This window comes from Rhincodon typus, chromosome 7 (assembly GCF_021869965.1).
Source record: "Rhincodon typus isolate 14 chromosome 7, sRhiTyp1.1, whole genome shotgun sequence".
Lineage (NCBI taxonomy): Eukaryota > Metazoa > Chordata > Chondrichthyes > Orectolobiformes > Rhincodontidae > Rhincodon > Rhincodon typus.
In genome coordinates, this window is record NC_063338.1 from 71,176,077 (window position 1) to 71,196,940 (window position 20,864).

At 39.2% G+C, this 20,864-nt stretch overlaps 1 protein-coding gene across 1 annotated transcript in view; it reads right to left on the reverse strand.

Moving 5' to 3' along the window:
* The window catches only part of LOC109911043 (low-density lipoprotein receptor-related protein 1-like), a 1,753,343-nt gene that overhangs the window by 259,601 nt on the left and 1,472,878 nt on the right, over positions 1-20,864 (reverse strand). The window contains exons 50-53 of the mRNA XM_048599379.1: positions 16,119-16,241; positions 14,339-14,458; positions 3,844-3,972; positions 481-603 (exon numbers count right to left, since the gene is read on the reverse strand). Coding sequence (XP_048455336.1) covers positions 481-603; positions 3,844-3,972; positions 14,339-14,458; positions 16,119-16,241 — 495 coding nt within the window. The remainder of the gene's footprint in view (positions 1-480; positions 604-3,843; positions 3,973-14,338; positions 14,459-16,118; positions 16,242-20,864) is intronic.

Below are 20,864 nucleotides of genomic sequence, written 5' to 3' on the forward strand. Positions count from 1 at the left end.
CTGGATTTTTCAGTATGCAGTTGTAGCACATACTGTTATATTGCACATAACTGCCTGAAGTACGAGTTTTTTCTCTCAATGACATATCTACTCCACTGCCTTTCTGTCTAGCTCAGCCTGGAAGTTATTATTTACTGATCCAGCTTCTACTTCTCTTTCGGAGAGAAATCTCCAAAGGTTAGTGACCTTCTGAGAGGAGAATTTCATCTTCATCTCCATTTTAAATGGGAGGCCCCTTATTTTTAAATTTTGCTTTTGAGTTCAAGGATCTCCCATGAGGGACAACATCTTCTCAGCATCCAACCTATTGATATTGAAATGTAACAATGATTTCAAATTTCAGATTTTCAGCATTCACAGTACTCCTGTAGATAGTTACAACTCTTGATTACATTATTTCAAAGTAATATTAGCATCAGTAAAAATTAATCCATTTTCAAGTGCCACCAACACTTCGTTACGAAGAATATATATACCTACCGCATTCTGGTGGTTCATCAGATCCATCTCCACAATCATCATCATGGTCACAGACAAAATGTTGTGGAACACACAAGTTGTTCTGACACATGAAAGCTTTGTTATCACATGTGCTGTTGTGTGCTAGAATGGGAAGAAACAATATATGAAATTAAAGTACGTAGGTGTATTTAATGTGCATTACACAAGTTAATGTAATTGTAGTGGCATATGGCTGCAGTAATATCATTGGAATATTTCCTAACAATGTTCATGCAAACAGTTTCACTAAGTAAAAAAATACATGTTCACTAATGTTTTATTGAAATCTTGATTACAAATAATTTTATTACTCAATATTTTAATTTCTGTACACTAACACACAAAAATAGGAAAGCTATAAATGTTGCATGCAGTAAACATAGTTTAAAAAGCAGGTGTTGTATGTTTATTATTTGCTTTTATTCAGCTGTCTCAGAAACTCTGCCTCTAAGTCTGACAGTTGAACACTGAAGATTTTATATTGCTGATTATGTTTTTTCATCTTGCACTCATCAGAACAGAATTGCAAAAATACCAAATCATAAATGGGAACAACAATTGCCACAATGATGCAGAACACTGAATATTAATCTTTAAAATTTCACTGACTACCTTAAAAGGCTTGAATTTTGGAGTTGAGAGAAAAACAGTTTAAAAAATAACTTGGCTGGTTTAAAATGGCCAGCAAATTCACCTGATCTGAAAATAGCCAAACATACAGGGATATACAATGGAATGAATAATGCTGTCATCCAGAAAAGCCTATTCAAGGGGTAATTGCTCGACCATTATGATTCATCATTTGCAACGTATAGCACACAATGAGACGTTTGAATTCCTGTGAGGTTAAGACACCTCGACTACAGATATTACTGGAACAACAGTGTAAATCCAAAAATTATTATGCATTGTGAAGGATCAATACTCCTATGTCTCTAACAAAAGATAGTAGGTGTCCTCTGGCAATGGACCATCACATCTATAGAAAGGATTATCCCCATTGTGGACCAATGGTCACGTACTTCACATGTCAAAATCACCTCCTGGGAGCAGGCACGACATAAGCTGTGACTTTTTTCTACAGAATAGAAAGACATCCAGGAACAGTCAGCAGCATCAAAGAACATACACTAACAACAAAAATAACTTTTCTTTAAAATAGCAAAGTGTTTTGGAGAAACTTAGCAGGCCTAATGGCATCCATGGAGAAAGAAACATAGTTGATTTTTGAATCCAATATGACTTTTCTTCTATTTACTCAGATGCTGCTAGATCTGCTGAGTTTTCTTGCACTGTCTGTTGTTCTTTCAAATCTCCAGCATCTGTAGTACTTTGCTTTTATCAAGAATAAGGACTCTGTCTCTTTCTCTACTAATGGTGTCCAATTCTGCAAGAAGTGATCAGGTAGAGGAAAACCAATGACAGAACATGGAAACATGCCGTACGACTGTCTCCAGAGGAACTACAGTTCAACATATAAATCTTTCATTGAAATGTTTTTCCAATCTAGTCCACTCACCCTGCACATCATTCTGCCTGTTTCCATGCTAGTGTTTATGTATGACAGAAATCAAGATGGATTTTTACCTCTCAATAACTTTTATGCCTCGTTTGTGTGAGTTTCATTAAACTAACTCCTTTAATTCCAAACAATGTAAGCAAATCTGATGTGCTCTTCATGGCTCGAATAAACTTGAAAAAAAAAGTACTCTGTTACATCCATCTCTGGAATGACAAGAGGAATTTATTCATTTTTCTAGTCTTGACCATAACACACTTTATGAGTAGTGAGCACTGACTGGCAAATGGACTCTGAATTACACTGACAGCTACTTTAAGATTGTCAGTCAGGATCTCAGTATGACCCACTGATGCATGCTGGAAAATACATGTATTCATATGTAGTGCATTGTCGTTTGTAAACAGAAATACCTTGTCCACACGTTTCACTTTTACAGCTTGGGGACATGAATTCCCTTATGCATTCCTTATAACGATATCGTGACAAATTACAATCTATCTGGTTTAAGTTAAAGCAAATGCTTGGGAGTTAACTGTTCTCTCATGCATTCTTCATATTGATGCCTCAACTAATCTGAATTCACTTGCCAACTAATGGGCACCATCTTCTCATGTGGTATAAATCACTGTTCTCTTTGAGATTTGGAATTCTGATGAGGGCAAGATGAAAACTTTCAACAGCATGTCTACGTCTTCAGCCATGTTCAAGCTCTGTACAACAGCAATATTGAAGTTTCAGTCAGGAATTTAATCCATTTCTAGGCTCTCAGTTGTGTTTTGCAGTTCAAGAAGCAGCTGACGATGACCTCCTTGCAGTCAAGTGGGAATGGGCAACAATGGCACATCTCTTGAGAAAAGAATGAGTTTGAGGAAAAATCAGCATTGTTGGAAGAGTTATCTTATAGTTGAGACATTAAATTAATGTCCTGACTTTTTCATGTAGTTTTGCTTTAACTTAGCCAACATTTTGGCCCTTGAACTGTTGAATATTGTAATGTACTTCTGTTTGTGTGTGTCTTTGTTACTTTGATAATTCCATAATTTTCACCCAAGTATTAAGTGGTAACTCAGGGCTTAAAAACAAGCTATTATGGATATCTTAGTGTCATAATGTCAGCTAAAAGATTTCTGTAATAGATTCAATTGGGAAGGCAAATTAATTGATATGTTGAGTAGTCAACAGCTTCTCCACTGTGTTTGGTTCTTGGTTTGTACAACATTAAAAATGCTTTGGCCCAGGCAATATAAGATGGTTTGAAAGCAACTTAGCCTAAAAGGATGGAGTAAATCTTAGATGACGGACATTTACAATTTTCAGTTAGACTGTAAAACTGATATGCAGAACAACCGCTCCAGTTATAAGCCAGTTGATTTTAATTCCGTCAATTCTTCATCATTTTTTTTAAGACACAATCTATCCATAATTTCAGTTTTATGCCTATTCTGCAAGTTGAAAATTTACCCCATGGATTGTAAATTTCCAAAGCAAAAGCAGTGAATTAAAGGGCGTTACATTTGACTGATACCTTCAGTTAGCATTTTTTGCATGGTTTACTGATATATCATTATTATTATCGAACTGGAAATTTGCTGGACAACAACAGAAGATGTTTTGCTGTCTGCTACACTGTTGCCTCCAACTACATATAAACTAATTGCAATTTGCATCATGCCTGTCATAACTCACCCACTCTGTCTATCTGAAAGAGGTAGTTAATGCAAATTTATTGCTTCATTTTACAAAATCTATTGTTCCTGTTGTATAGCCACTGTGAATTCTTGCCTTAATAAACAAAGACAATTGTTTTCAGCATTACTTACTGCAACCAGCTGTGGAGAGCTCATCACTTCCATCTGGACAGTCTTTATCACCATCACACAGCCAATGTTTTGGGAGACAAACATAAGAGTTGGGACATGGGAACAAATCAGGAGCACAGGTGACTGAACCTGTCGTAGTGAAATAAGCTATAAATAATACATTCATGAAGTAATGCTCAAGATGTATGGGAGACTTGCCTTTGTCAAGTCTTTTTAGAAATACAAATCATTTTGAAGTATTGTTTTCAATTTAAATTAATAAGCAGTAGCAAGCATTTAGTATAATATAAAGCTTTCATATTCTTGATGCCTATTATTGTTGTTACTCAACATCATCTTCTAATAATTGTATTGAAATTTGGAAATGAAAAGAAAACTGTGCTAAAGATTACTAAAATGTTATTGATCCCAGTTGAAGAAATTCATACAGCATTATGTTGAATTCTGGATAGTATGGGGAAGGTATAAAGGAAATATATTCAGAACATGAATAAGTCAAATTCTAGCTAAAGGATATAGCAGCATGACATAGAAACATCTTCTACACATTCCAAAGCAAATACATCTCATTAAAGTTGGAATTCAGTAAAGTCATACTTTACCAAAGTCAAAATTACTGAAAGCAAATATACTTGATACACATATTAACTTAGCACAGTATAAAATAGTTGGTCTCAGGTTTTGAAAGCAAGGTTGCAAGTCAGTCTTAATGCATTCTGAAACAGGAAGCCTAGAGTCAGGTTGAATTTGATCTATTAATACTAAATGTCAACAAGACAAGCAGTCTGATAATTTTTTAGATCAGTGAGCTGCTGCCAATTATCAGAGAGCTCACCCATTTGAAGATCTTGCAGGCTGCTTGTCTTGTTGACAATTGCCCAAGGATTGGTCCTGTGGGGTGGAAAGGAAGGGAGACAGGCATCCCAAATGATTGGGATTCTATAGGTTTGAGGTGGGCTACAATTTTGAGTAGGTGGCTGAAAGAACTGCACAGAGGTCAGTATCCCATCACCAAGTCACTCTTTATTCACATGTGGACAGTCCTTGACACTTATCCAACTCTCAGAGTGAATAGGATGTTTGACACTCCTGTTTATATCTGTCAGCCAGGGGTTCCTAATTGGACCAGATTAACAGCCCCAGTCAGGGAACTCATATTCTATGAAGTTCACCTGGCTGATCTCATTAAAATCACTACAGTGACCCAACAAATATCAAAGTGCTGAGAGGTATCATATTTGCTCGATAGTACCTAAAATAACTCTGAGGATTCTATTGCACATATGTAAGATACAAGAGGCCTAATGTTAGCCTTAGTCAGTCCCCATAGCATCTGCAAAATTATGCAGTCCATTCTGAGGTCAGAATCCTTTCTGGCTTCCTTTGGGCGCAAGATATTAATCTCCAAAATGAGTCCTCATTTGTTTATTTTACACCTGTAAAATGGGTGGAAATATGTCCGATTTCTACACTGGAATATTTTCATTTACAAGATTGGGACTACAGTATTCCAACTCAGAGAGGTTGTAATGCTTTGTGTATCAAGTATTGAAATGAAATAATGAACATAGTTATTTTAGGCTATTTTAGAAGAGGCAATGACATTGTGGTAATCTCACTGAACCAGTAATCCAGAGACTCAGGCTAATTGTGGATTCAAATCCCACCACAACATCTTCTGGAATTTAAATTCAATTAATAAATCTGGAATTGAAAGCTAGTCTAGTGATGGTGGCCATGATAACCATCACAGATAGTCGTGAAAATCCATCTCATTCACTAACATTCTTAAAAAATGAAAATTTGCCATCTTTACCTCACTTAGATTACATGTTACTCTTAACTACCCTTTGCAATGACTGAGCAAATGATGCTCACTTCCCTCCACAAGAAAAAGAAAGGACATTTAAACAAATTCTCTTTCCAGTAACTATCGCAATTAATGTTGGTGGAGAGGAATTCCTTCTTGTCAAACAAAGTAGCTAATTTTCTCATCCAAAATCAGGTGACAAACAATTGCCCATTTTGTAGCCCAGCCAAAGTTTCATGTTTTTGTTTACTGTAGGATTGTACAAACTAGCAAAGTAGACAATTGAACATCAAAGTTTTTGTTGAATATTTCTGGACTCAGTTTTTTTCAGCTTAAGAGAAACATTCATAGTAGAGCCAGAGATTTTCTTTCTGCTTTACTTTATTTTGGGCAGTTCTGTGAAGTCCTTGCACAGAGATGTATGCCTAGAGCTGTATTCCTGTGAATATAGTAAACTAGATTACATTAGAGTAAGGAGTTTGTGGTCGTCTCAAGCCAGAAGTGTTGAGATAAAATCCTGAAGAGGTCTTGAAGCTATGTTTGTATAAAGCCTGATGTATTTAGCTCGAAGAATAAGCTATATGTGTTTCTCGTCTGGGAGTTAAAGTCACAGTTACCTAAAACCTACTATGGTATTAGAGAAAGGATTCTGGTATGAGTACTCTACAAAGATTGTTGTTGGGTTCTGTACAAGGGACTTTTGCAAAAACTTGTAAAAGAATATCTTGAGAGTAATGGAATTTTACATTTATTGTGTGGTTATAACTTTTTGAACTTGTGCTTTAATTAAATAGATTTGTGTATTCAATTTTATCTTTGTTTTTTGTAAATAAACTTTTGTGTTTTTTTGTTAACATCAAATCTACAATATTGAGTATTTCTGTCTCAGTCATAGAAAATGAATACTTTTAAAACCAGAACAAACCAAGCTATGATCTATCAAATCAGATTTCAGTCTAAGGTCAAACTTGTCCAGTAAAACACAGCTGGTATCATAACGCTCTCTTCTTAACACTATGTGAATAGGCAATCATCCTTGATGGGCATTGTTTTGTTTTTGCAAGCATAAGTGAAAGTAGAGCTGGATGAAACAGTGTGATTCTGGCCAACATTCAGATCGATGACCTTACACCAATGGTGCCTAAAGAAGCAAAATGAACTTTAACAGAGCACATCAGAATTTTAGATAACAAGGTGTAGAGCTGGATGAACACAGCAGGCCAAGCAGCATCAGCTGTGTTCATCCAGCTCTACACCTTGTTATCTCAGATTCTCCAGCATCTGCAGTTCCTGCTACATCAGAATTTTAGCACTTTGCCAGATTTTCTCCTTTCTTTTTCCTCTTTTCTCTTTCAAAAAGAACATTAAACTTACTAATCACCTGATAGCAAAAATCACATTTTTGCTTTCATCTTGACTTATCAGTTCTGCATCCTCTCTGTGGCACTGGACCCCTGCTCTTTATATACTGGTGCATTTACTTGCACTGATTTTACAAATTCTGAAAGAACTTTTCTTTAGTAAGTGGATACTTCAGTACATTCTCAACTTAGAAAGCAGCAGTCATGGCATGGAATGCTTCCTCCATGGAACTTTTAAAGTTTGAAACTAATGCCAGTGACTTAGTCATCAAGTCATACATCACAAAAGAGGTCCTTCATCCATCAAGTCTGTGCCTACACTAATTTCATGTTCCAGCAGTCAGTCCATAATATAAAATTTTTCCAGGGCTCATTTTGAAAGTTGTGAGGTTTCCCACTTCTACTACCCTCACTCGAAATGCATTCAGACTCGCACCACCCTCTCTGTCAAACATTCTTTCTTCAAATCTTTCCAAACATCCTGCCTTGCACCTTAAAATTCAGTCTCCTCATTATGGACCCTTCAACTAAGCTGTTTCCTATCTGTATTGTGCATGCCCTTCATATTCTTAGATACCTCAATTAGGTCTCCCTCAGACTCAGATATATTCGGTATACTTTTGTAATCGTATACCCTAATTACTGGTATTTGATGTGGTACCTACACAGCTAAAAGCATAACTGAATTAAGCATCATATAACACAAAACTGTCTTCCCAGCACCTGGTCACTGGTTCAATGATTTTCCTCCTGTCTCCACTTTGCCACAGTGTTTCCTTATCCAGGTCAGCAAATGATTGTGATCTTTCTGTGTGAGACCTTAATTGGTGTATATGTGGCGTCAGTTGGTAGTCTGTTTACTGCATCTAAGTTGCTGGGTATAGCAGACCATGCGATCAATCTTGATTGGTGAAGGGAAAAGAGAGAATGTCAGGAATACGTAACTATTACCATTCATTTAGACTTGGTATAGAAGATTTGCTGTAAATTCCAGAATTAAGATATGATTATGCACATATTTGCCAACACAGATGGCAAGCTTTGATGCTATTGCTAGTACTTAATTTGAGGCTGATATTATCGTATGTAATACTGTTGCAACACATGACAATAATATCGGCCTCCAAATTAATAACTAGCAATAGCATCAAATATTGGGTGGCACAGTAGTCAGCACTGCTGCCTCACGGTGCCAGGGGCTCGGGTTCAATTTCAGCCTTCGGTCACTGTTTATACGGAGTTTGCATGTTCTCGTCAAGTCTGCATGAGTTTCCTTCGGGTGCCCTGGTTTCCTCCCACTGTCCAAAGATGTGCAGGTTAAGTGGATTGGCCATGCTAAATTGCCCGTAGTGTTCAGGGATTTGTCGATTAATGTGGGATAATCTTTGGAGGTTTGGTGCAGATTCAATGGGCTGAATAGCCTCTATCAGTACTGTAGAGATTCTATAATTCTATAACATTTCTCTCTTAAGTAGCTAAACTGTCTGGATAATTGATGTCCTTCATAGATTAAATGCACATCTGAAGTAAGAAGTCTACTTAGTTAGGCGAGCAACGTCAATTGTCTATCTGGCTACTATCATACATTTGACACTATTGCCAAGCATTGCATGATCTTTGCTCAGAAGTATGTGGTGAGTCAGTAAGTTCATTGATTTTTATTGAAATAAGAAGTGCCATTTTCAACTTCTGATCAATATATGCTCTTCGTGCCTACATCCGTCCTTTGTAGCTAATTGTCAATAGGATCAAAGCCTTATAATGATGCTCTTTATTATTTGTAAGGCTTGTTCAGGACCTCCATTGTGATCTTTGTAGTGAGCTTAGCTGGGCTGCTATTTATTATCAACTTGTATGGCTCCATTCTGTCAGACTTTACTTCCCTGAAACTTCTATCTTTCTCTCATCATAATGTTGTAGTCAATAAATTGGCCAGTCTGAATCGAAATTTTCACAATCCTTATGAAGCCTTAAACTGTGAAGTAAACATCATTATAAGAGTCAACAAGGTGCAGGGCTGGATGAACACAGCAGGCCAAGCAGCATCATAGGAGCAGAGAGGCTGACGTTTCGGGCCAAGACCCTTCATCAGATAAGGGGGAGGGGAAGGGGGTTTTGAAATAAATAGGGAGAGAGTGGGAGGCGGATAGAAGAGGGATAGAGGAGAGGATAGGTGGAGAGGAAACAAACAGGTCGAAGAGGCGGGGATGGAGCCAGTAAAGGTGAGTGTAGGTAGGGAGTTAGGAAGGGGATAGGTCAGTCCAGGGAGGACGGACAGGTCAAGGGGGCGGGATGAGGTTGGTCGGTAGGAGATGGAGGTGCGGCTTGAGGTGGGAGGAGGGGATAGGTGGGAGGAAGAACAGGTTAGGGAGGCAGGGCGAGCTGGACTGGTTTTGGGATGTGGTGGGGGGAGGGGAGATTTTGAAACTTGTGAAATCCACATTGATACCATTGGGCTGCAGGGTTCCCAAGCGGAATATGAGTTGCTGTTCCTGCAACCTTCGGGTGGCATCGTTGTGACACTGCAGGAGGCCCAGGATGGACATGTCGTCTGAGGAATGGGAGGGGGAGTTGAAATGGTTCGCGACTGGGAGGTGCAGTTGTTTGTCGCGAACCGAGCGTAAGTGTTCCACAAAGCGGTCTCCAAGCCTCCGCTTGGTTTCCCCGATGTAGAGGGGGCCACATCGGGAACAGCGGATACAGTATACCACATTAGCATATGTGCAGGTGAACATCTGTTTAATGTGGAAGGTTTTCTTGGGGCCTAGGATGGGGGTGAGGGGGGAGGGTGTAGGGGCAGGTATAGCACTTCCTGCGGTTGCAGGGAAAAGTGCAGGGGGTGGTGGGGCTGGTGGGGAATGTGGAGTGGACAAGGGAGTCACGGAGAGAGTAGTCCCTCCGGAAGGCAGATAAGGGTGGGGAGGGAAAAATGTCCTTGGAAGTGGGGTCAGATTGCAGGTGACGGAAGTGATGGAGGATGATGAGTTGGATGTGGAGGTTGGTGGGGTAGTACGTGAGGACAAGGGGGATTCTGTTTTTGTTGTTATTGGGAGGAGGGGTTGTGAGGGATGAGTTGCGGGAAACATGAGAGATGCAGTCGAGAGCGTATTCGACCACTGTGGAGGGGAAGTTGCGGTCCTTGAAAAACAAGAACATCTGGGATGTCTGCGAGTGGAATTCCTCATCTCGGGAGCAGATGTGGTGGAGGCGAAAGACTTGGGAATAAGGAATGGCATTTTTGCAGGAAGGTGGGTGAGAGAAGGAGCATTGTAGGTAACTGTCGGAGTCGGTAGGCTTGAAATGGATATCAGTTTCCAGGTGGTTACCAGAGATGGAAACAGAGAGGTCCAGGAAGGAGAGAGAGGTATCGGAGATGGTCCAGGTGATCTTAAGGTTGGGGTGGAAGGTGTTAATGAAGTGGATGAACTCCCCTCGAACAATTTTATACCAATCTATCAAGTCACCCCTCATTCTTCATCATTCTAAAGAGAAAAGACCTAGCTCTCTCAACCTTTCCTCGTAAGCCTTTCCCTCCATTCCAGGCAACATCCTGGTAAATCTCCTCTGCACCTTTTCCAACGCTTCCACATCTTTCCTGTAATGAGGTGACCAGAACTGGACACAATACTCCAGATGTGACCAAAAAAGGATTTTGTATAGCTGCAGCATAATTTCATGGCTCTTGAACTCAATCCCTCTATTAATGAAAGCTAATACACCATACGCCTTCTTAACATCTCTATCCACCTGAGTGGCAGCTTTCAGGGAACTGTGAACATGAACCCCAAGATCCCCCTGCTCCTCCACACTGCCAAGAATCTTTCTGTTAACCCTGTATTCTGCTTTCAAATTTATCCTTCCAAAATGAATCACCTCACATTTTTCAGGGTTAAACTCCATCTGCCACTTCTCAGCCCAGCTCTGCATCCTATCAATGTCCCTTTGTAACCTCGAACAGCCCTCCACACTATCCACAACTCGACCCACCTTCGTATCGTCCGCGAACATACTAATCCACCCTTCCACTCCTACATCCAAATCATTTACAAGAATCACAAATAGAAGAGGACCCAGAGAAGATCATTGTGGTACACCACTCGTAATTGAGCACCATGTTGAATATTTTCCGTCCAATACCACCCCTTGTCTTCTAAGGGTCAGCCAATTCTGAATCCAATCTGCCACATTTCCCCCTATCCCATGCCTCCTTACCTTCTGCATGAGCCTACCATGGGGAACCTTATCAAATGCCTTACTTAAATCTATGTATACCACATCCACTGCTCTATCTTCATCCATGTGTTTGGTCACCTCTTCAAAGAATTCAATAAGGTTTGTGAGGCATGATCTACCCCTCACAAATCCATGCTGACTATCACGAATCAAACTGTGCCTATCCAAGTGATCATAAATGCTATCTCTCAGAGCCCTTTCCAATAATTTGCCAACCACTGAAGTAAGACTAACTGGCCTGTAATTTCCGGGGTTATCCCTATGCCCTTTTTTGAACAAGAGAATGACGTTTGCCACCCTCTAATCTTCTGGCACTATACCCGTGGACAGTAAGGACGAAAAGATCATTGCCAAAGGCCCTGCGATCTCTTCCCTCCCTTTCCATAGAATCCTTGGATAAATCCCATCAGGCCTGGGGGACTCACCTATCTTCAAGTTCCTCAGGCCTCTACAATTTCTCACTACTTAGATAATATGTTATCTTTATTTTCTTTTCTGCCAAAGTAGACAATTTCATACTTTTTCACGCTGTACTCTATTTGCCAGATCTTTGCCCACTGACTTAAATAACCTACAAAGGGGCATAGATAAGTGATGTTCTCTTCACAACTCACTTTCCTATCTTAGTGTCATCAGAACAATAAGTTACCATACTTTTGATCCCATCATCTAAATCATTGATATAAGTTGTAAAGAGTTGAGGCTTCAGCTCTGACCCCTTTGGGACACCATTCAGGGCATCCTGTCAGCCTGAAAAAGACCCACTTATTCCTACTCTCTGTTTCCTATTGGGAAGTCAATCTTCCTAATTCCCAGTTCCTGTCTTAGTGTAACATTAGACAATAACATGGTGTCCCTTGATGACTTGCTTATCCAAAATTGTATTCAATCCAACATGCAAGAAGATGTCACAATTTCTTCAGGAACCATTTCAAATTACTTTTTAAGGAAATTGGGAGAAAATAAAATGGCTGTGATATCATTCTATATACATTATTACTCAAGAAGAGGGACAGCACAGTGGTTAGCACTGCTGCCTCACAACACCAGGGACTGGGGTTTGATTCCAACCTTGGCCGACTGTCTATGTGGAGTTTACACATTCTACTTGTGTCTGTATGGGTTTCCTCCAGGTGCTCCGGTTTCCTCCCACAGTCCAAAAATGTACCAATTATGTCGATTGGCCATGCTACATTATCCCATAGTATTCAGGGATAGGTAGGCTAAGTGGATTACCCATGGTAAATACAGGGCTAAGAGGATAGGATGGGTCTAGTTGGGATACTCTTTGGAGGGTTGGTGCAAACTGGATGGGTGAAATGGCCTCTTATCTGCACTGTAGAAATTCTATGATTCTATTTCAAGCTCAAGTTCCACAATTGCACAATTAGATAGGATACAAATGTCAATTGATAATTAACCAGAATGAATCAATGCAATTAACAAGGCCGACTGACAGAGTACTTAGAGTTACAGGTGGAGAAAATTCATTGTTCTCTGCTTCATAATCACAAATTCACAGCACAAATCCTCAAATCATGTATTTTCCTTGATTGTGTCTGAATAGGATGACTGCACAATGAAAATCTTAATGTTGGAATGCAATCATACTGCTTCTACTACTTAGAAGCTGGTGACAGAGATTTTGTTTTAATTCATTCATGAGATGAAGGTGTCGCTGGCGAGGCAGCATTTATTGCCCATCCCTTATTGTCCAGAGGGCAGTTAAGAGTCAACCACATTGCTGTGGGTCTGGAGTCACATGTAGGCGCTACTAGGCAAGGATGGCAGTTTCCTTCCTTAAAAGATGTTAGTGAACCAGATGTGTGTTTCTGACAATCGGCCATGGATTCATGGTCATCATTAGGCTCTTAATTTCAGATTCTTTTATACTGAAGACAAATTCTACCATCTGCCATGGTGGGATTCAAACCTGGGTCCCCAGAACGTTATCTGGGTCTCTGGATTAACAATCCAGCAAATATACCATGAGGCCATCACCTCCCCCAAATAGAGAACCTGATGTACAGAAATCTACTTAGGACTGTCATGCTTGCAACATGCATATTCAAAACCATTTTCCAATTCAGCAAATAGTTCTATCTTGAACAATAGATACTTTTTTTTAAAATGCAAGTGGCTTACAAGTAGAGGGACAAAAATTTAAAATGAAATCTGGATACACGAGGTATCTGCTGCATACACCTGTGATCTTATTGAAAGGGTGGGAAAGGTGATGGGTAATGTTTCTTTATCCTCACCCTTTCTAAGCTCTGGGACATGTCTGGGCTATTTCTGGTTGAAATTCCTCCAACTGCACACTCCCTTCAGCCCAGCTGAAACCCTATTTGAGGTATTGTAACATGATCTTCATACAAGCTGTGGCCAGAGTTCTTGGTTACTGTTAAACAATGTTTAGCGATAGACACGTATGTTGATAAAGCTGCAGACAGCATGTGCTGTGCTGTACAAATTCCAATCTCCTAGCTGAGTACAAGCTCATAATTACTGAAGTCATAGCTACAAGATACTTTACTTCAGAGACTCACATATATATTTGTTAAACCCTATTTTTACAGAATAGTTCCAAACATCATTAGAAATATTATGTTTTTCCAATGAATGGCAGGATTATGTTAATTATTTTAAAACAATTTAAGTTTACAAAGCAAATGCAATTCCCTGGTTCAGAATATATTCTTTTGCAACTCCACACATGTGGATTGCCACCCCGCCACCCAACTAAATAAAGAACAAAAAGTTCTATCACTACAATTTGGAGTTGACTCCAGAATACATGTCGCTGGTAATTTAACATAGACTAAGTGACCGAAAACTTCGGACTTGAGTTTAAATCAAAGTGAGATTTCCCAATATCATTGGTGTACTTGATATTTACAGGATTTAGTAGAATCATGGAGATGAGCAAAATATATTTTTAATAACTAGATAACTGGACAATGTTGCTCAGGTTACATTTCAAAACTGGTTAAACAACAACTGGGATCACAAGAGTTAAAATTTCTGTTAGATATGAGCTGATATCAGACAACAATAATGAAACCTGTACAATTCCAAACTGAAAACCTACCACAGAGAGAAGCTGCTTCATCAGCACCATCCCTACAATCATCCGTACCATCACAGACCCAATGGTTAGAGATGCATTTGTGATTTGGGCATTCAAACTGATCCCATGTACAGAAGGAATCTGTGAACAAAGGCAAATGTAATGTTAGTATCAATTTAATGCTTTGCTAGATTGTAGTAGGTTAATGGCGCTCATTTTGTTAAAAGTTATGCTTCATTCAGCCTGGGTCTGTCAGGAATGAAAATTGCAAGATTTATTTTCATAATCATTGAATTATCATCTTGAAGCACTGTAATTCATGTCGTAAAATTTACATCTGAGATTGTAAACTCTTAAAACTGGGTGTTTAGTTAATAGACTTAAAACTCCCTGTCTTCTTGCTACCTTGTCAATGTTAAAAGCTATTGTCCAGAAGGCAAATAATAGCTCCAGTAGTGTTTGGAATGCACCATAAATTTTTGTTGATGGTCTTTTCTATTTGGCTATAATTTTTACATGTCATATTTCTCCATAAGGTTTTTTGTCCATCTAGGAAATCTGAACTTTCCTTTGTATCAGAGACCAAGTTAAATATGTAATTTAACACTGAAGCAAGAAATGTAAAGGAAAAATACTGAGCTTAACATAATGTGTTGGACCTTGAAACAGCAACATGTTCAAAATTATAAAATGAATGATTAAGAGTCGATTGATCCGAAGAGTCTATTTCTAAAGATCAAAAATATAATTTTTACGAATAAAATTACAGACTACTCAATCAGTTAACAATTCAAGAAAACCAAACACTTTATTTTAAACCTGTATATCCGTGTAACTGTGATGTATCTTCTGGTTTTACTGAGACATTTGAAAGAAAAAAAAAAGAATCTTGCATTTGTATCGTGCCTTTCATGGGGACGATGAAGACCCAGTGGTGTTATCGCTAGACTATTCATCCAGAGACCCAGTAATGTTCTGGCACCTGGGTTTGAAACCTGCCATGGAAGGTGATGGAATTTGAATTTAAGAAAAGAATTTTGAATGAGAAATCTAATGATAACCATGAAATCAGTATTGATTGCCTTACCATTGTCATAATGTTCTTTAGGGAAGGAATTCTGCCTAAACAATGTGTCCCCTGAAATGATCTATCAAGCCATTCAGTGGTAACTATCATTAGAAAATCTAAAAAACAATGAAACCAGAAAAGATATCACCGTTCTTTTGGTGTCACTGGTTCAAAATCCTGGAATTCCCTCTCCAACAGCATTGAGGATCTACCTACAGCACATGAACTGTTGCAGTTCACCACCACCTTCTCAAGGTCAACTAGGACAATGAATGCTGACCCAGACAGTGACATACACTCCCATGAGTGAATTAAAAAATGACCTCAAACCATCCCATAGGGCTTTGCCACCAAAAGAAAATTGAAGTAGGAAATAGTATTGCACTGCAAACGCCACAAATAGTAATGTGACAATTCATTAATGATCCAGATTGAGAAATACGTGTTGACCTGTCGGAGGAACCCCTGGCTATTTTTGGGTTATGCTACTGGATTTTTGATTTTTAGTAAAAATGACAGACAATATAAGGTCTCAACCAAAGGATGGCATCTCTCACAGGGAAGGGATCCCTCAAGTATTACAGTGAGTTGTCAGCCAAGATTTTGTGTTCAAAATCTCTAGAGCTTGACTTGAACCAAAATGATCTTTTGACTCTGTTAAAAATGTCATCACTGAACGGTAACTGTAACCTAACAAAGCTTTAGGTGTAACTAAAATGAGAGAGTGGATACCACAATGGGATTCATCTGCTCCATCTTCACAATCCTCTTCCTTATCACATATCCAAAAAGCTGGAATACATCGTCCATTTGGGCATGCAAAGTAATGTTCTTTGCATTTGAGTTTGTGGTGAGCTAAGAAAAAAATGAACCACAAAGTATTTAATTAGTATTTCAGAAATCCCACAACTTACTAAAACAAAAGATATCACAAAGCACTCAACCATGTTAAAAAAAACATAAATAAATATACAATAAAATATTAACACCCAAGAAAATAAAAGGATAGGTTCATGATTTAGCCAGAGATCTTTCACCACAGAGGTTCAGAATTTTCATGGTACTCATGTTCCTGTGGCTAGACAGACTACAGCAAACAGTATTGTACTGTACCTGTAAAAATGTAACACTGACTCAATTTAATTGACTGGTTGATTAATATGGCTAACTGAATGGTCAATATACACCCTGCTCTAGCAGTGCCTTTGTGCCATGAATTGAAGGGAGAAAGTACAGCATCATTTTATAACATGATAAGACAGATTCATGGGGTCCTTTTTATAGGAATATTGTTCTACGAACAATGGACTTATTTTCACAATTAATGAGATCTTGCCTGATCAGGATTTTATAGTTTGTTCTGCACTTTCTTTTTACACAGCCTCATCTGCCATCTCTAGCTATCATTGAAATGTAAAGTCTGTAAGAAAAACATCTGTAAACACAGAGGCTGCAATTTGTCATTTAAAGTGTGTCATTTAAATGTACTTCAGTATCATTCATTTTAGAGTTTGGATTCTGAACTTGTGGCATGTACCTATTAAGAGATTTAGTGAATTAACTTGTAAGTATTTCTGGTGCCACAGTGGTTTAATTTAAAACACAGTATGAGATTGAAGCTTCCTAGAAAGTAATGGGTTTTAGTTTTCATTGGTAGTGTTTTGTTTTTGAGTAAACTAAGTAAACAGTGGTGCATGAGGCTTCATGTAAAAATTTCCAGAATGGACTTTTTCTTTTATTTTTGCTTAGCTTTCAGTTTGGCAGTTTTGTAGAAAACTTGACAGAAGTTGGATGTGTAAAAAGAGTTGCTCCGAAAGAAGCTTTAGAGCTATTAAGAAATAGGATACCTCAGTGTAAAGATTTTAACTTTAAAGTTGCAGGCCAGAAGTGTTTAGTTAAAATCTTGAAGGAGTTATTTGAAGCTGAGAAAATCTAAGCTCAGTTGTATGAAGGTTCAAGGAAGAGGTGATCAGATTCTCCAAATTAAAAATTGAAGTCACAGTTAAATCCTTGTGATTGAGAATGGAATTCTTACTGGTGATTGAGTATTGTCAGTGACTGCTGTTGGGATAAATGGAATTGCAATTTACCATGTCTTTTAAGTCATGAAACATTTATATATGAATGTTTTTGTTATTCACTTGTGGGATGTGGGTATCACTGGCTGTCCAGCATTTAATGCCTATTCCTAGTTGCCCTTAAGAAGCTGGTGGTAACCTGCCTTCTTGAACCACTGCAATCCACCTGCTGTAAGAAGACCTGTAATGTCTTCAGAGAAGGAATTCCAGGATTTTGACCCAGTGACAGTGAAAGAACAATGATCTGTTTCCAAGTCAAAATGGTGGGAATTGGAGGGGAACTTGCAAATAGTGGTGCTCCCATGTATCTACAGTCCTGATCCTTCGAGATGGAATGATCATCGGTTTGGGAGGTGTGTTGAAGGATCTTTGCTGAATTTCTGCTGTGCATTTTGTAGATAACACACACTGCTGTGACTGCATTGATAATGGAAGGAATGGATGCTTATGATGTCAAACAAGCGTTCTGCTTTGTTCTAGATTTTGTCAATCTTCTTGAGTGTTGTTGGCACTGCATCTGTCTGGGCAAGCGAGGAGTATTCCATCACATTCCTAACATTGTTTTTATTCATGCATGGGATGTGGGCATCACTGCAGACCAGCAATTATTGCCCATCTCTGATTGTCCAGAGGGCAGTTGAGAATCAACCACACAGCTGTAGGGTTGAAGTCACATGCAGGCCGAGCCAAGTAAGGATGGCAGTTTCCTTCCCTAAAGGACATTAATGAACCAGATGGATTTTTCCTGACAATTGGCAATGGTTTCATGGTCATCTTTAGATTCTTAATTCCAGATTTTTAATGACTTCAAATTCCGTCATCTGCCATGGTGTATTGGAACCTAGGTCCCCAGAATATTAGATGGGTCTCCAGATTAATAATCTAGTGACAATATCACTGGGCTATCACATCCCTTAACTTGTGCCTTGTAGATGGTATACAGGCTTTGGGGAGTCAGGAGGTGAGTTGCTCACTGCAGTATTCCTAGTCTCTGCTATTGTAACCATTGTATTTGTATGACAAGTCCACTTGAGTTTCTGCTGAATGGTAACCCCCAGAATATTGATAATGGAGGATTCTGTGATGGTAACACCATTGAATGTCAAAGGGAGTGGTTATATTGTCTCTTATTAGAAAATGTCATGGCCTGGCATTTGTGTGGCATGAATGTTACTTGCCACTTGTCAGCCCAAACCTGGACATTGTCCAGATCTTGTTGCATTTGAACATCGACTACTTTAGTATCTGAGGCCATGAGGTTTCAGATTGTGCTGGAGTACAATTCTGCTAGTGTTAATGACCCACAGAACCTCTTGGGTGCCCAGTCTTAATCATAGAATCGAATAGAATCATAGAATCCCTACAGTGTGGAAACAGGCCCTTCAGCCCAACAAGTCCACACTGGCCATCAGAGCATTCCACCCAGACCTATTCCCCACCTAATCTATACATCCCTCAACACTACAGGCAATTTAGCATGGCCAATGCATCTAATCTGCACATCTTTGGACTGTGGGAGGAAACCGGAGCACCCGGACGAAACCCATGCAGACACAGGGAGAATGTGCAAACTCCACACAGACAGTCGCCCGAGGGTGGAATCGAAGCCGGGTCCCTGGCACTGTGAGGCAGCAGTGCTAACCACAGAGCCACCGTGCTGCCCTTAAGTTGCTAGATTGGTTAGAAGTCAGTTCCATTTAGCATGACAATGGTACCACACTACATAATGGAAGGTATTCTCCATGTGAAGAAGAGAATTCATCTCCACGAGGACTATGTGGTGGTTGCTCTTGTCGATATTGTCTTGGACAGATGCATCAGCAGCTGGCAGATTGGTAAAGATCAGGTCAAATATATATTTTCCCTCTTGTTGATTCACTCACTGCCTACTGCACATCCAGTCTAGCAGCTATGTCATTTAGGACCTGACCAGCTTTTAAGTAGTGCTGCTGCTGAGCCACTCTTGATGGTAGATATTGAAATCCCCCATCCGGGTACATTTTGTGCCCTCAGTGCTTCCTCCAAGTGTTGTTCAACATGGAGGAATACCTATTCATCAGCTGAGAGAGGATGGTACGTGGTAATCAGCAGGAGATTTCATTATCCATGTTTAATCTGTAACCATGAGATTTCATGGGGTCCAGTGCCAATGTTGAGAATTCCCAGGGCAACCCCCTCCTGCATGCATACCACTGTGCTGCCACCTCTGCCTGGGTCTGCCCTGCCAGTGGACTATGATATAACCAGGTATGGTATTGGTGGTGTGTGGGTCACTGTCTGCAACGTATGATTCTATGAGTGTGACAATGTCTGTGGGACAGCTCTCTCAATTTTGACACTAACTCCCAAACATTAGTAAGGACAACTTTGCAGGGTTGACAGGAATGTTTCTGCTGTTGTCTTTTTTGGTGCCTAGGTTAATGCCAGTGGTCTGTCTGGTTTCATTCCTTTGTTGAGGCTTTGCAGCAATTGATACAACTGAATGGTTTGTTAGGGCATTTCAAACAGCAGCTGTGAACCACATTGCTGTGGGTCTGGAGTTACATCTAGGCCAGACCAAGTGAGGATGGCAGATTCCCTTCCCTGAAGGACATTGGTGAATCAGTTGAGTTTTTCTAACAATGGTTTCAAATTCATTAGTAGATTCTTAATTCCAGATTTTTCTTATTGAATTCAAATTCCACCATCTGTCCTGGCAGGATTCGAATCCAGGCAGATCCCCAGAACATTAGTTGAGTTCATGGATTAATAGTCCAGCGACAATACCACTAGGCCATTGCTTCCCCTGAAGTTTGGTTTATTCTATTTCATTTTCCGTTCTTTTGCATAAGAACCTTTTTTTTTCCTGATAAACAGAAATGCAGTATGGTGTTTTTACATTTTAGTGAAAGACCACCTTGTTAAAATCAAAATATAAACAAAATAGGATCTGCCAAGCCAGGTTTGAGTCTGGGACCTGACTTGGATAATAATGACATTAGCTGAAATCATAACAAGTTACACTTTCCTCCAAACCCCACAATGACTCATTAGGCTTGGTAATGCAGGTGATCACACTTGCAGTCCATGCTAAGTATGAAGCTCAAGAACCAATTTCCATAAATTCCTGGGGCCTATCAATTCAGTTTCACACTGTTCAAAATCTAATCTGTTATCTAATGGTTCTAGACATACAGTTTTAAAAATCTACTCTGTTATCTATTGGTTCTATAAATGCTGTTTTCAATGACTTATCTGCACATGAGAAATATTTTGAAAATCCACGCACGTTATGAACATCTTGTTACCTGATGAAAAATGACTGGTGCTAGATACATCTGAGAAAGATATGAACTTTATGAGCAATAAATAGAAGCTACCACTATGCTGCTTGTGTCTACATAATGAAAAAAAAAGAAAA